The 17,290-nt window shown below is 39.0% G+C and overlaps 2 protein-coding genes across 4 annotated transcripts in view; both read right to left on the bottom strand.

Moving 5' to 3' along the window:
• Positions 1-17,290, bottom strand: part of nAChRalpha4 (nicotinic acetylcholine receptor alpha4) — a 510,593-nt gene that overhangs the window by 488,909 nt on the left and 4,394 nt on the right. The gene's annotated exons all lie outside the window — the stretch shown is intronic.
• Positions 615-2,171, bottom strand: LOC138912957 (uncharacterized). The gene is made up of 2 exons (XM_070215000.1): positions 1,850-2,171; positions 615-1,786 (listed from the first exon to the last, which is right to left on the bottom strand). The coding sequence occupies exons 1-2, from the start codon at positions 2,169-2,171 to the stop codon at positions 615-617; spliced, it is 1,494 nt and encodes a 497-aa protein (XP_070071101.1).

Raw genomic sequence — 17,290 nt, 5'->3', positions numbered from 1 at the left:
CCCCACGACGTCCGGAGCTAATGAAAATTTCCGCCAAAAGTCTATTCCCAAGTATAGTTTTTGCCGCAGTGAGGGACATAGGAGCAATGATATGCGGTGAGTTTCCTGTTTATAGCAAACGTCCACCTCTATGCGACCCGCTATCCGGTGTGTTGCCCCGCCTGCTGTCTGTACTGTAGATCTCACTTTCAATACTTCTAGTTCCAGCCGCTTTACCAGGTCCATACACCCGTCTCCTAGGATGCTCTTCGATGCTCCCGTGTCAAGCAGCCCCTGCATTGGGTGATTTGCAACCAATACCTCGGCAAACGCTCGGTTTTCCGTCGTAGCTGCTGATATTATAGCTGTGCAGACCTCTCTTCGTTCCTGTTTTCGTTGCTGGTAACGCCTCCGGGCTCGGATTATCCTCGCCGACTTGCGGGAATGGCTATCTCCCCTTGGTTCTCCAAATATCCTTTCCCTTGCCTGCTGATAGTCGCGTTCCCTTTCTTCAATCGGTCTGGCCACGTATTTTGTTCCTATATTTACCTTGTTTTTATTTTTATTTATTAATATCTTCTTACACACTGACTTATATTTATCTTTTAACATATATTTCAGATCCTCGGAGGCAGTTAATTTGTCGTCTTGGGATGGGAGCGGGACTCCTCCGGTTGCGTCAAGCTCCATCTCGCGTTTCCCGCCTGACATTTCGGACACCGAGTAAATCGTACTCCCTGTCGCCCGCATCGGTAGCAGAACTTATTAAGGACCTCCGAGTCGCACGTGTAATACGTGTGTCCCGGCATAGAGCAATTGTAGCAGACCAACGTACTTTGCGCTCCGCCTTCTCTGCCCCGGGAAATGGCCTCTACAAACTCAGAGTCCTCGTCTGGCTCCTGGGATATGTATGCCTCGTGAACCTGGTGCTTCTCCCTCGGTGGTCTCTGGTGCTCTTGCATCCCGGATGTGCGCGACCAGCGATTGGCCAAAACCCTCTCGGCTTCGTGGCATTCCTCCCTCAGCTGTTCCAGGTTAGTTAACCACATCGGATATATTATCCTCGATATCCCGTCTCTGATGTTTACTTTAATTGTCCTTATTAGGTCGTGGTCGGACATGTTGATGTCCAACTGGGATCGGAGGCTCAGCATCGCCTGCAGATATTCATCCACGCTCTCTCCTGGTCGTTGCTTTCGCTCGCGTAGTTCTCGCTCACGCTCGAAGTTCGAACGCAGCGTTTGGAAACGTTGTTGCAGCGCGTTTTTTAGATTTGGCCAATCCCTCAATCCCGTTGTGCGTACGTGCATCCAAAACCACTCCTTGGCTTGACCATCTACTAGGCAGTGAAACGATCGAAGGACCTCTTCCCACGTGACTTGGTAAGCCATCTGTAGATGCTCTATCCGGAATATAAATTCACCAATTGGCATTCCCCTAGGTCCGCCATCGAAGGATATACCCCACTTCCTGGGATGGCTCATCTCGGGTTTGTAATCCCTATGCCCGCCACTTGGATTCCCATTCAAACTTCCGGCAGCTGAAACTCCTGGCCTGAACAAAGGCGGTGGTTGGCTATACTGATGCCAACCCGCCCATACCCTCTGTTGCTCTTCCCAGAGTCTGCCATCAGCTCGCTGCTGCGCTGGATTAGGCCTGGCTGCTTCCATCGATGGTCTAGGAGGAGGCTCCTGAGTGTCTGCCTGTGCCTTCCCTGTAGGGCGGACGATCTGATTGATTTCCTTCATGAAATTCATCATCTCCTGTTGCATTTGCTTCTGGAAAGCAGAGACCTCAATGGACGCCGCTTTACGGTAAGTTTCATGAGCTTGTAATAGAGCTAAATTAATGGCTGACTCTATTTCTTTACCTAAATGCACAGGACTCTTCCCTTCCTCATCGCTAGTGAGATTGTGTTGGTCGCCGCGGGGAACTCCGTCGCTAATATGTGCTTCCACGCCCCCCACTGCTCCCGTCATATCCTGCTGGTCGCTGATCTCAAAGGCTGCGCTACCATCCATCATAAACCCCTGGGGAGGAGTGATATCCTTTATGTCTCGGTTCACTTTCTGGTTGGCTTGGGAACGTGTAGCTGGCGGAGTCATTATTTCGGATCCGCGGTTCAAAAAAAACTCTAAACTTCTTCTAATTTTTCTATTGAATGTCTGCCTGTTTCTTTCGCTTTCTGACATATCTTTTCTTCCCTTCTTTTTCTTAACTTTTCTGTTTTTCTCTTTTGTCTGCTAGGTAGGGTGAGTGACGAATATTTTACCCAGCCCACTGTACTTTCATATTCCTTATCCTTCTTGTTTCTTTTCAGCAGCTTTCACCTTCTTTGGCCGGACTACATGTGTGTTGCTTTCCGCAACCTTTTCCACAAGGACCACGACCGCTGGATGTTGTAAGCTACCGAACCTGATCTCCTTTTGGTTGATTCTGACTTTTCGCCGTCTTTATAGGTGTTCATAGACTTCTTCTTCCGACGCCCTTGATGGGCCTCGCCGAACCAGGATATTTCTGCCTCCTGTCGGGGTCCCGGTCGTGGGCATCTCAGCGATCATCCTACGTGGCTGCGTCTCTCGCCTCTTAGTGGGACTTCTACGATTTGCTCTTGGTAGCAATTATGCAGGACCACCACCAGTTGTCGAGGACCAGCCGGAGATTCTCTTTCTTTTCTTTTTTTCTGTCTTTTTATTATGTTTTCTTTGGGCGCCACTCTGTTATGTCTCGACTTATTTTGGTGATCCAACCATCGGATTCCGGCTAGCAATCGGATATCTCAAGCGTGAGTATGACCACGATGGTTGGATTTGTCGGCACACAGTATTATTTATTTTATTCAGACTTGATGACACTTTAAAAATGAATGGAAACAAGGACTGCGGACCTGCTGTTAATGGCCGCGGAATACACCCTCCCATCCTTGAGCTGATGTACCTTTCAATCAACTCCCCGACACTGGATACTGGGTCTTTTACGCGTCACCTCACCCCATTTTTAACTCTCTACTCGCTCATTTTTCTTTTCCACTTTAATTCACAAAGTTCATATAAATGACATTCATTTCTTAACAATTCCCTAACCTGGGTACCACAGGGACGATTACATCACACATGAATAAATAGTTATAAGTATAAATAAATGAATAAATAATATATATATATATAGGGTTACATTAATATTTTAATTTAGTAGAAGCAGATTCGTAGTTTGTAGTTTGTAGTTTGTGGTTTGTGGTTATTGTTGATTATTATATGGTTTTATTAACTTTAACACTAAACTTAAAATAAAAAAAACCTGGCACCACCCAGATGTGGGCGGCGATAATCAATTTTCCTATGGTTTCCTCCAAGTTTAATTCCTTTTCCTCGCAGACTCCCAGACTTTGAATTTGGCGCCGGAAGCTGCGAACACAAAAACACTTTAATTTATATTTTTTTTATCTACAACTTGCACTCTCACATTGGAATTTTTTTTCCCACAGGCACGACTACTCTTTCTCCGCTTCTAGATGGGTCTGATTTGCCCTTTAGTTGCCCTTCTTGTAAGTCGGCTCAATTCCATTTTCGAGAGAGAGTTTTCCGAAATTTAAACCTAGCTTAAGCCCACTATTCTACTAGTTCCGCCACGAACCAGCACGACTCCGGAACCAGTTCTCCATTCCCAGGCCATCCCTAGTATCGGCATCTGTTGCTCCTCTCTAACCCAGGTACGCGGTCGTTTGGTATGTTTTGATTTTGTTAATGCTTATTTTCTTTATTTCTGGCAGACCATAACAAATAAGAACAATACTGATCACGCTAAAAGGGCGTTTAATTTCGGGAGGCAGTGTCGAGCGGCAGTTTTCTCCAGATGTCCACATCTCGCTCGCTCGCACTGCCCTTCGCTCCCCCCCCCCCTCCAACTCTCCCGTAACTTTGATAAATTTAAAAACAATTACATATGTATTTTGAATAGCCCAAAACATTTTAAGAACGTGGTAAAAATGTCTGATTTCGTGGCACCGAACACTATTAATTTTACAGCATTCAACTTTAATGATTTAACCAGTTAAATATATTTGAGTTATAAAGTGACCAAGCCATCCTATCCGAACAAATCCCAAAAAAAGCATATATATTTGTCCCTTTCTTAGCCTCTAATGAATGCTATAATGAATGAACCGAACAATGTAGTGGAATAACCGCATAACTGAACATAACTATAAAGCCTAGTACTCAGTTCGGCTAAAGGCATTTTTCTACTATGCGGTTTTTTCGGTATTTTTGTGTATTTTCAATTGGCACCCGATAGGCGGACGTGAGGTGTTTCCATTGGCAAACGCGTCTGAAAACAGCTGTTCTGCTATTGTCATTTGCGAGCTGAAATAAACAATGGATTTAAATAATTTGTTATTGATAATTGTAATCGCAGAACAGCATTTGAACAGCGTGGAAACATTGCTGCTATGATGAAAGCAATAACAACATCCCTCGTTATGCTGCTTGAACATTTATTACGGCAGAAAGCAAAAGGATCTGCTGCAGAAGGAGTTCATATATATAGATCTGAACAGTCATTTAAATAATTCTTTGACGCGACCCGCGACAGCAGTAGCTTCTGCGGCGGTACGTCACTGAACAGAATCTGAGACGGGACTGAAACGCCTACAAGGACATTGTGCCCTTTTCCAGCAGTCGCCTGTCAACGTGTGTCATTTAAATATGGAATGGCCGTCGACGGTCAAAGTAGATTTTGCACCTGCGCACTATGGTTTTTTTCGCGTTTTTTTGGCATAAATTCTAATTTTAAACATATTGAATTGATATCACAGGTACACAGCCAAAAATTTCAACGAACCATTTCAAGTTTTCCATGATATTTGGGTGCTCCTGAGTAAAAGTCCCATACAAAATTATTTTCCATCACCTTCAGGTTCCGCGGTATAGCTAAGAATACAAAAAACCTATGTTTGCCGACATTTTGAATTACGTGGCCTATATAATTGGCCCAACCTTTATTATTTTCGGTAGGACCTACTCTCAATACATCAAGGCATTCCTAAAAAATAGTCCCCATTGTGAACCATTGCCCATGTCTTTGGAATTCGACGCCAAAGTTGAAAATCCCAAAATTGTAGAGATTTTTCTGATGGAAAAACAATTCTGAGGATTAAATCTTGAATGGAAGTAATTTTAACTATTCATTGTATCTATTGTTCATTGTATGCTTTAATTTCGGTTTACAGCGTTTTCATGAGAACATTTTATTGGATTTCTTATACTAATAAAACCGATTTTTTTATTTCATTATCTACTCCTAAATGTTGTCAAATTTTGAATAAGTCATGGCAACCTCTAAAACTAAGAAACTAAAATACGTTCACTGAACATACACAGAGAAATGTAAATGTTTACTCCCATTATGTAGGATGCCTTGACTTTTTTAAAATTTGACAACATTTAGGAGTAGATAATGAAATAAAAAAAACGGTTTTATTAGTATAAGAAATCCAATAAAATGTTCTCATGAAAACGCTTTAAACCGAAATTAAAGCATACAATGAACAATAGATACAATGAATAGTTAAAATTACTTCCATTCAAGATTTAATCCTGAGAATTGTTTTTCCATCAGAAAAATCTCTACAATTTTGGGATTTTCAATCTTGGCGTCGAATTCCAAAGACATGGGCAATGGTTCACAATGGGGACTATTTTTTAGGAATGCCTTGATGTATTGAGAGTAGGTCCTACCGAAAATAATAAAGGTTGGTCCAATTATATAGGCCACGTAATTCAAAATGTCGGCAAACATCGGTTTTTTGTATTCTTAGCTATACCGCGGAACCTGTAAGTGATGGAAAATAATTTTGTATGGGACTTTTACTCAGGAGCACCCAAATATCATGGAAAACTTGAAATGGTTCGTGGAAATTTCACAAAGTTTAATTTTGTGTTCCTGTGTATTTGGTTTGAATACATTTTTTAAGCTCCCATGATGACCTACAAAGTTTCAAATGATTTGGGGCACTATTTCATATAGCTGTCATATAACCGATCTGGCCGACATGCATAAAAGATCCATTAAACAATTTTATTTCTATTTTCTTTATATTTAATGAAAAAAAAAATTACATTTTAGTATTCGTCTTCATTATTAGTGCTTCATTCTGAAAGTAAATATACATTTTACAAAATTTTTTTGTTGTTGCTACAAGTGTCAACCAGCTCAGCTCGACTGAACACATATTGTACTAGAAAATGTTGATTTTTTTTAAAACGTGTGGATTCGGACAAAAAGGGTTAGTTTCTCATAATTCTGCACACTTTGGTTAATAGATTCTCGTTTACAACTTTTTGCAACACTTTGCCATGCAAAAGTACTGATCCACGAAACACAACTACACTTGTTAAGCTCGTTCTAAAAATACACATAAACAAAACACGGTTCAATTGAACAAAAACACAAAACAACGACACAAACATTGGTAAACTTTAGTTTTACATACCTGGACAGCTTAACTTTTTCATAAACTTTTGCCACAACAAACGATCAAAGTCGCACAATTTTTCTCGAAAATTTCATACAAAACAGGTGTTACATAATTGGCTGACTTTAACAGCTCGCCAGCAGAACGGTATTGCTCCATATGTTAAAGTTACATGCTTTTTATCTGTCTAGGGTGTTTAAAAATTAAAAATAAAAAAAATTTTAAGATACAAAAAAAAAAAATTTGACTTTATGCCAAAAAAACGCGAAAAAAACCATAGTGCTGCGCTCAAATGCGACCAGGATGTCGCCTTAATGGACGAATGGCGCACGCGAAGCAAACGTCAAGATCATGGAGACGGGAAAGCCCATGTGGCTGCGCTGCAACGACCAATATTTCGCTTCCGATCCTTTCTAGCCGAGTCATTCCATTGGATAAACGAACTGTTACTACCCTTAATGCGCTTGGATCATTCTCGGAATACTGAACTATTGCCAGATCCTTTGGCAATGTAAATATCAACAAAGTTCATGTAAATATCAACAATAAATAGTTTTAATATTTCCCGCTTCTTATCAGCCTCTTATCAGTTTCGGGTCCAGAAAAATGTCCATGGCTGGTTAATACTGCTTAAAAATACCACAAATTTCAATTTCCAGCCCTGTAACGCGACAATTTTCCACCCTCCCCTCCTCACCCTCGCCTGCAAGTTTTGTATGGGATTTGGTCGCGTTAAACGGTAAATGGATGCAAACGCGACGCGTCCATAATGAGCAGAGGGCATAAGAATTTCACTAGTCGAAAAGTATTATTCTTTTAGTGAGACCGAAGTTTTCGGAGTTCATCCGCAATGCATGTAGCATGGTCTTACTCTCAGCAAACAAATCAACTGGCGCCAATTTTAAAATATTACAAAACGTTGAGCCGACCTGGGTCGCAAGCTTTAAGTTTGCTGTTGGCATGAGGATATATATTGCTGCAATTCCTACATCAGTTTTCCATTGGTTTTTGGTTTTTCATTCCATTTATAATATGTTTTGGCACACCGCTTCTGCATAAACACAGCCAAAGATTAAATTTTTAATTCTTTGGGACGCGGCTAAAGGCGTTCATCGGAGTTCATCCGCTAAATCTACTATTTTTGTGGTATTTTCTTACTATTTCCTTAGCTCAACTGAGTACCGAGGTAGGAAAAAGTCTCCGGCTAAAGGCGTTAGCTACCTATTTGCCTCTCGCTTACTCCTATGCTTAGCTAGCAGTTTTTGTTGTACTGAGTACTAGGCTTAAAACGAAAAAAAGAATGACGGACCGACCGAAATTTGTCTCTGCTAGCGTCGAGTGCTGGCAAATTATAAGACAAGGAAAGAGAGCGCAATATAGAAATATCGGTTTCTCTTTCACGTCGATGCACTGTTGTCGTCGACAGCGGCCGAGCGTTTGGCCTAAGGAATTGTCACCGAAATGTGATGCAAGAACTGAAGGGTTTTTATTGGCACAGAGTTGCAAAGAAGTAAAAACAAAAGTGTCTTTGTTGCCATACAATTAACAATTTTTGCTCCTTTTTGGTAAACTTGCGTTTATCTAGCCAAATATGTGATGATGAGTGCACAGAGAGAATTTTTCATGAACTTTGCACTCAAAATAAGAATTTTTACTTAAAATAAAACCAAGTACTAACATTAAGTGCGAAATACTCACTTTCAGTACAATTTTGTTAAGTAATTTACCTTGTAATTGAGTCTTTTTAGAGTTTTTTTTTCTCCAAAAACGGGGACAAATAAGGGGGAAACATCAAGGATAAAGTATTAGGCTTTATTATCAAAATTTGACCACAAAATCAGTAGTTCCCCAAATGTATTCTCAATTTACTTTTTTATTTATTTATTTGGCTTATAGTTAACTATGGATAGCTAACTTAACAACTTAACAATTTATACATTTATACGTTTAGTGAATCGAGGTGACAGTAAATTTGGGAGGATATAAAATCAATAGAAGACTCAAAATATATACATTGGTAGGCTAAATTATAATTAGTACATAAAACACGGAATGGTTTATAAAGGGATAAATTAGATCTCACAATTGGTAGACGGATAGGACGGAAGGCACGAGTGTATCTTGAGGGGACTGCAATATTGATATCTCTCAACAAAGTTGGAGAATACACCGCACCGCTCAGCAGTTTCTGTATAAATATTACACCGTTACAAAATCTGCGGTGTTTTAAAGCGTTTAGGTCAATCAGTTCTAGCCTAAACAAATAGGTGGTAAGTGCCGATCAGGATCCCAATTAAGGTTGCGCAAAGTAAATATTAAAAATTGTTTTTGAACCGATTCTATTAAATTCTGTTGGTATACGTATCCATACTCCATACACTCCATACCTCAGAATAGTACTCCATTATTGGGCGAACTAGGTTTACGTATAGCGATTTAGTTGTATACGGATCATTAAACTCTTTTGCCCAACGCTTAATAAAGGCTAAGACACCGGTAGCTTTAGTGACTATAACTGAGATATGGCTATTAAAACAAAGTTTTTGATTGAACAACACACCAAGATCATTAATTTTCTCCACACGCTCCAATAAGGAGTTTCCAAGGGTGTACGAGGTTGTGTGGGCAGTAGTGCGGGAGAACGACATTGTTTTACATTTTGAATAATTCAGTGATAGCAAGTTTTTTTGAGGCCCAAAACTGGAAACTATTGAGGTCAGACTGAATAAGAAGATGTGAACTTAAATTAGAAAACGACATACAGATTTTCACGTCATCCGCATACATAAAAGTGGTGCAGTGGGACATCACCTGTGGGAGGTCATTAGTAAGCAAAATTAATAGTAATGGTCCCATGTGACTACCTTGTGGTACGCCTGAAGTAACATTTACCAGAGAAGATACTTCGTTTTTAAACAATACACGTTGAGATCTGTTCGACAAGTATGACGAAATCCAATCAAGTAAGTAGGGAGGAAATCCAATAAGAGATAATTTATGAAGAGGTAAAGAGTGGTTAACCGAGTCGAACACCTTGCTGAAATCGGTGAAAATGACATCTGTTTGTTTTTTCTAGAGAAAACTGCAATGGGTTAAGGACGAAAATTCGAGAAGATTCGTAGAAGTAGAACGTTTCTTAACAAATCCATGTTGGGATGTTGAAATAATTGAACTACACATATGCTGAATCTGACAGGTTACTAGAAAAGCTTAGGGATCGCAGACAGCTTGGCAATAACTCGGTAGTTACCAACGTCAGTTCTAGAGCCTTTCTTGTGAAGAGGGATTAAAAAAGATGTCTTCAAAATACTTGGAAAGAATGACAGTTGTAGTGAGAGGTTAAATAGAATAGTGATCGGGCCGCAAAGAGATGCAGCACACTGTTTGATTATGCAACTCGGAATTTTATCAGGACCTGAAGAGAAAGACTCGTCAATAGTCAACATACTATTTAAAACGTCACTGATTGTAAACGGTGGGATGTGGATATTATTAATGTGAGGCAAAGCGTATGGATAACTAGTCGATGTGTTATAGGAGAGAGAAGAGTATGTAGATTGAAATAAAGTTGCAAAGGGCTTAGAAATGTTAGTATCGGAAGATTCTGAAAGATTACCCAAATGGACCCATGGGGGAAATACATTAGATTTTCTTTTAAAATTTACAAAGGAATAGAATTTTTTAGGGTCAGATCTAATATTTTGTCTACATTCAGCAATAAAAAGACGCGATTTTGTGTTTTTGATATAGGCTAGATGCCTGGAGAACCAAGGAGGCTTTAATGAGTTTTCAACGGAAACTTCGGGGACAAAGGTATCTAAGGCAGAGCAAACCGATTCATTAAACCAAAGAACTGTGCTATTAAGGTCAGTAAAATATATATTATATATAATATAGTAGTAGTATATTATATATAATATATTATATATAATATATTATATATAATATAATATAATATAATATAAGGTCGACCAGTTTAGACGGTCCAAGTGGGAATTTAATCCAATATAGTCGGTTTTCCTAAAACACTTAACGCGTTGTGGGGCAGACTGATTCGTGGTTTCAAAATTTATATCAACGTTTAGACAAAGAGCAGGATGGTACAAATTTTCCGGTGTGGACATAGGATCGCATCTGGAAACGGTTGCCACAGACACATCACTAACAAAAATTATGTCAAGGATCCTTTCTCTAAAGTTTTTTATGCAATTAACTGGTCCAAGTGACAAATTAGTAGTTAGTTAACCCATCTACAAATTCATGTTGATTTTCAGGGAATAAAATATGAGAGTCTGAGTTAGGAAGCCATGAAAGATGAGGTAAGTTAAAATCACCCAGGACAATAAGTTGATCGGCGTCACCAACAGATAAAGAAACGACAGAAATAGCTGAAAGGTGATGAAGATAAATAGCAGGATCAGAGCCAGGGGGTATGTAGGAGCAAGTAAGAAATACATTACATTTATCGGTAGTAATTTTAACTGCTATAAATTCAATGCTGTGAATATTATCATAAGGAAAAAGTTCAGAAGAATGAGAGTTTAGTACCGCAATTAGAACGCCACCACCACGAGTTGGGCGGTCTAATCCGTAAATAGAAAACTTGTTAACGAATTGTTCTTGATCATAAACAGTTGAGTTGAGCCAGGATTCAGTTGTAGCAATAATGTCAAAATCCAGCAAGGTGCTGTTAGAGTAAACTCATTTTAGTTTCCCCAATAGACTACGAACATTCTGATAAGCAACAGATATTGAGCGATTTAGTTTTTTGCATCAACAGAATTGGGATCCTGAGATGCGCCTTTGCGGATATATTCGTGCATTATAGCGTGCTCCGGCCAAATTGTTGGATCTAAAGCATTAGAAAACATAGATTCTGGAAGAGAAATTTTAAAAGAAAGCGATATCACGTGGTTGTCTGAAATTAAACTTAAAGACACTTATACTACTAGGTTATGCACCCAATTTTTGGCACAGGTAGTTTTTAACACAATCAGCAGTGTCTTCCGGATTGAGACGAGAAACCGACCTATTAGGTGCAATGCCCCTGAGAGGTAGATCCGCCGCATTGGATCTAGGAGCCACGCCTGATAGTGGCATAGCACTGGGGGGTTGATTAGCAGCGGGTTGGCTCGAAGGAAGCGCGGCCGAAGGGATTGTAGTAGCATGATCGGTATTTTGGTTAGGCTGCAATCCAGATGCTCCAGGCTCAGATCCAGGTGAGGTGTTGTTAAAGGCGAAACTAGACTGCAATCCCGATGTGCCTAGTCCAGCTGAGTTGTTGACAGCCAAGATTGAATTCAGGCTCGCACTAATAGGTGACGGAATACCAACTGCAGCAGTGCAGGGAGATGGAATTTGAAGAGAATTTTTATTATTATTCGCAATCTTTCCCTTTGGTGATTTATTAAGCAGTTTACAGTCGAGAAATTGCGTCTCCATAGTTGAGAAGATTTCAAAGCTGCTGATCAGCTGCTTACGAAATTCTGCAGCGCATTCCTTGTTTGCCTCATGAAGGCTTTCATCTGCTGAGTAAGTACTAGGCAGGTAGGGCAGAACCAAGTTAAGCCGCATCTCTTCAAGATCAAATCGACTACACGGCCGTTTTGACCCATTCCTGCGCATTTTACATGAGCGCAATTGTCACAAAGCCAACAAGACAAATAATTATCTCCAATGATAACACCATTGAACTCGCATTTCTTTTCGGAACAGATGACGACACTCATTTTAGTGATTGTTGGGACACTGTCCAGTTAACAGGCAGTTAAGAGAAGCGTGCAGAAGAGCAGGCAGTGGGAGATTAAAGAGTTGTGCAGAACTCCAGGTAGTGGCAGATACGGTGATGGGGGAGCCGAAGATTCGGAAAGCCAATTCGAAGATCCGCAGCAAGCAAGGCGATGAGAGAGGCGACCCACTCGAAGAAAATGGAGAGAGAACCGTTAGAATAGTTAATGGGAGAGCCCATGGTGGAACTATACAAGGTGATCTCGTCGCGAGAGCTGCCCTCTTTTGAGGACGTTATTTGTGCCAGTCTCTATCTAGCTTTCTCATTCTATCGCTTAAGAGAGACAGAGAGGTAAACATATTTAACGTCCTCAGCAGAGCTGACGAGACCACCTTGTATAGTTTCACCATGGGAGAGCCGTCGATTCGGAGAGCCAAGGTATCTTTGGGTCAAAAAAGCATTGCAGAAGAAAATATTTTTATAATTTTTAAACGCTGTTCACAAGTTAGGCTTTTATAATTCTCTTCTGGTTTAGTTAGATTACATTTTCGAAAAGGACCGTATAGAAGAGACGTGTAACTCCGAAAAGAGTAACAAAAATATCTCAAAGGACGTAGAAAAAGGGCCATTTTCTTAAATTGAAGATACCGCAAATACCAGAGCTGATAGACTATGGGCGTAGTAGCAAATTATGCTTAGAAAAGCCTCATTTATCGAAATAAAATGGTGGCAATACTGTTGGCATGTGTAATTTTTAACAATTACTTAATAAAAAATCAATTTTTAACTACTGCGCGGGGACACATATAAAAAAAAATGCAAAATTTTGTTTAATTTCAAATAATAGGTACACGAAAAAAATTTAAATGCAATATGTTTTAAGCTTCAGTTTAAGCACCAAACACGGGTTTTTTGCCCACAGTGCTTTGGCGAGCCGAAAGTTTAATACCCTTGCGGATTTCACGAATGAAAATTTGACTAGAGTAGCATAAATACAAAACGTGAAAATAAATAATTTACCTTTAAAAGTTATATCCGATTGTTTCTTTAGGAGCTATAGGTTATAGACGTCCGATCGAAAGCATAAACAAATATATCTTGATCACGATTACTAGTCGAGTCGTTCTAGCTATATCCATCTGTCTGTATCAAGGCTGAGATCTCGGAAATTACAAAAGCTATACAGTTTGTACTCACCATACATACATTCTAGGAGTTCCTGCGCAGCGCAATTTTATTTCAGCCGAGGATCACGCCCACCGCTACGCCCACAATCGCCTTAAAAAAATCATCTTTACAAATTATAAAGTGTAAATGCAATTTTTTTGCTTTAGTAATAACAAATTATTTAAATCGGACTAACAATTTTAAGTTTTATGCAGGCTTAAGGGCATTAAGTTGTGTTAATATATTTATATATAAGCATATCTGCATCGCTACACTCAAAAAAATTTCGTTTTCCTAAATTTTAGAAAATTGAATTTTAGAAATTGTTTTCTTGAATCAAGAAAAAAGACCATAGAAACAGAATTTTATAAAAAAACTTTTCTGACATTTAGAAAAATTATTATACCCGTAACTCGTAGAGTAAAAGGGTATATTGTAATCGTAACAGTAACAGCTAGAAGGAAACGTTTCCGACCCCATAAAGTACATATATTCTTGATCAGGATCACGAGCCGAGTCGTTCTAGCCATGTCCGTCTGTCCATCTGTATGAACGCTGAGATCTCGCTAGAAGGTTGAGATTTCCCACACATATTCTTTGGCTTCCTACGCAGCGCAAGTTTAATTCAGCCTAGCGCCACGCCCCCTCTAACGCCCACAATCGCCCACTAATGATTTTAAAATGTTTCTGGAGCCCACCCCTTTAAAGATTTCCGAGAAGTATAAATAAAATAAATTTTGTTGTGTATGTTTATCAAATAAAAGCACCTCTTAACGAGTTAAAAAACTAGTGACGATCGCGCCTTCAACATACAAAAGTTCTAATATCAACGTTTGTGACGAAAAATTATTACAGTCGTCATTAAATACACTTTCTAAAATTTACTGATTCGGCTAGCCCTAGCAAACTACTTATTCCAGCATTTTTCTTCTTTAGTCTTCACAGACTTTTTAATTGCAGCGTTAGTTATTCTGAGCTAGAAAAAGTGTATATTTTTTTGTTATACCCGTAGAGTAAAAGGGTATATTGTATTCGTCCAAAGGTATGTGACAGCTAGAAGGAAGCATTTCCGACCCTATAAAGTATATATATTCTTGATCAGGGTCACTAGCCGAGTCGATATAGCCATCTCCGTCTGTCCGTCCGTATGAACGCTGAGATTTCGGAAACTATAAAAGCTAGAAGATTGACATTTTGTATGCAGAATTACAAGTTATGAGTTCCTACGCAGCGCAAGTTTGTTTCAAAAGGGTGCTACGCCCCCTCTAACGCCCACAATCGCTTAAATACGATTTTAAAAATTTCAATATTTCGGAAAAGTAAAAATGCAATTTTATTGTGTTTATCAATACCTATGGAAATAAAGAAGAAATTTTTTAAATCGGACCATTCGTTAAAAAGTTATGCGTGATCAAAGTTTTATCTCCATCTCCTTCGCACTCCCTTTAGCTGAGTAACGGGTATCTGATAGTCGGGGCACCCGATTATAGCGTTCTCTCCTGTTTTGAATAACTTTTAAACCTGACTTTTTACAATAACGCGACATACACCAAAAATTTCGGGAATCTCAAAGGCAATACAGATAAAAGTATTAAAAAAATCGTTTTTGAACAATTTAAAAAAAAACTAAAAAGTCATTTTAAAAAATTTTTGTTTTGCTATAATTTTTAAAATGTTGTATTTAGACAATTTACGTTCAGAAGAATACCTTTACAACGAGGTATAGTGCAAGTCTGTATACAGGTTGTATGCATGTACAGTAAAACCTCTTCGCTCCTTTTTGTGTGTTGGCAAAATGACGACTTCTTGAAGACTAAGCCGACACTGACCTCGAGTTAGATTCATTTTTCAGTACATATTTTTAGGCCAAAGAAAGCCTAAAATTTTCGATAGGGGTTTTCTCATATTTTTAGGCAGCCAATTACCTAAAATCTAGGACAAAAATTACCCCATTTTAGGCCATTAATGGCCTAACATTTTAGGTCATGTAATCCTAAATTTTAGGCCATTCAAGGACTTATGCCCTTTCCTCACCAGAGCTGAATGTAGCATATTGACATTTTTTGGTATATGTTACATTTTTCCCAAATATTTTCAAGTGGTTCTAGAGGTGGGAGAAAAGAGCATTCGACAATAAATGCTACTACATTTTGATATTCTCGTGCCTAAAATACCAAATATCTGAGTGTTTTTTGACTATCGACAAAACGGCCATCGCAAAATTTTCGAAATTATCAAGGCCCACTATAGATGATTTCTCTGCAGAAAAAAAAAATTACGAATAACTGCAAATAACAAAACCTGACCCATCTTTTGCCGCTCAGGTTTGTCACAGGCAACAAACCACCATATCGATAAGACCACCGAAGGATTGCAAAATCAAAAATAAAATGATCCCAAAAAAATATCTAATGTGCATTGCATAGCAATATATAATGCAAACAAAAGCTTAATAAAACATTCAAATCTTTATTGTCCATGGTCAATACATTTGATTGTTCAAATCTCCTGCTTGCGGATTAGTATTTGAGAAATTATGCCCATATCTCAGGTTTTGAAAAATGTCTTCCTCATGAAAAGCTTTCAACGCTTTCCTTTGTGTTTCCGTGCCTGCGCTGTTTCTCTAGCTGTTTCTGAATTTCAGCAGAAAACACATGACAAAAATAAGATAATTTTTGTTAGCATTGAATATTTTGAATTTAAAAGCAAAGCACATCTGTTTTCGAAATAATAAATGCTGAATGCTAAATGCTTTCCCGTGCGGACAGGAAACAGCATTTTTTTAATTCCCAAAAAAATACTACAGTATGTACATCAGTGAGGAAACGGCACTAGCTCCAGTTTTACGCCATTTTTACCTAAATTCTAGGCAATTTTTTGACATTTTAGGTCATTTTTTTTCTGGGTATAGCTTTAGTAGTACAGAAGTTACAGCCCTCCCAAATTTCGCTATTTATAGCTATTTTCCCGCTAAACTAGCATGTTTATTCAAAAGTGGTAGAACCAATGTTTCTAATATCGAGCTGTTTAACACCATATAAAATTTCCAGATCTTTAAACCAACGTTTTGGGACAAACTGAGAAACTCACAAACTGACAAACAGAATTAAATTTTCATTTTGGGAAGACGAAGAAAATCTTCTTTTGGCTATAACTTTTGAACGGAGCGTCGGATTTTATCCTATGACCCTCATTCGACGAGTATTTTCAATACGAAAACAATTAAAACATTGCGAGGGAGCATTTATCCCCCCCGGCCCCAACAACTCCAAATTTCGAACTTTCACTTTTTTACTTTCACCACTCTCTCTCCCAAGTCAATTGATTTTCTTAAAGTCTTGGTATGCAATCCTGTTAGTTTGCGTGATACGTTTCCATTGGTGTATCACTCATTATGATCGGCCAATCACAGCAGATTTTCATTTCTTCGTGTATATATAGTAGTCGCCTTCGTCTGGTGCGCTTCGTCACTACATGGACTGCCATACATAGTTATACCTTTCGGATTGTAGAAGACATTTTTCAAATCGGAGCATTCATTAAAAATTTATGCGCAATCAACATTTTATAAATCCATCTCCCTCGCACTTCCTTAAGCTGAGTGACGGCTATTAGATAGTCTGGACACCAACCCGACTATAGCGTTCTCTCTTGTTTTTTTATATATAATATTGAGACCATTGTAAAATTTCGGTTTTTGCCAGTCAGCCGCAATCCCCCCTCCCATATATAAAATGAATTTACGAGTTATATTTTTATACCCTTGCAGAGGGTATTATGATTTCAGTCAGAAGTTTGCAACGCAGTGAAGGAGACGTTTCCGACCCCATAAAGTATATATATTCTTGATCAGCATCACAAGACGAGTCGATCTAGCCATGTCCGTCTGTCCGTTTGTCCTTCTGTCCGTCTGTCCGTCTGTCTGTTTCTACGCAAACTAGTCT

Source organism: Drosophila takahashii, chromosome 3L (assembly GCF_030179915.1).
Source record: "Drosophila takahashii strain IR98-3 E-12201 chromosome 3L, DtakHiC1v2, whole genome shotgun sequence".
NCBI lineage: Eukaryota > Metazoa > Arthropoda > Insecta > Diptera > Drosophilidae > Drosophila > Drosophila takahashii.
Note: the sequence above shows the minus strand (reverse complement) of the source record. Positions and strands in the feature narration are given on the sequence as shown.

Excerpts from the sequence above, each read along its gene's own strand:
- LOC138912957 (XM_070215000.1), bottom strand. The coding sequence starts at position 2,171 with ATGTCAGAAAGCGAAAGAAACAGGCAGACATTCAATAGAAAAATTAGA. Across the intron at positions 1,787-1,849 it reads GAAGAGTCCTGTGCATTTAG|CGGCGTCCATTGAGGTCTCT; the intron begins GTAAAGAAATAG and ends CTTACCGTAAAG.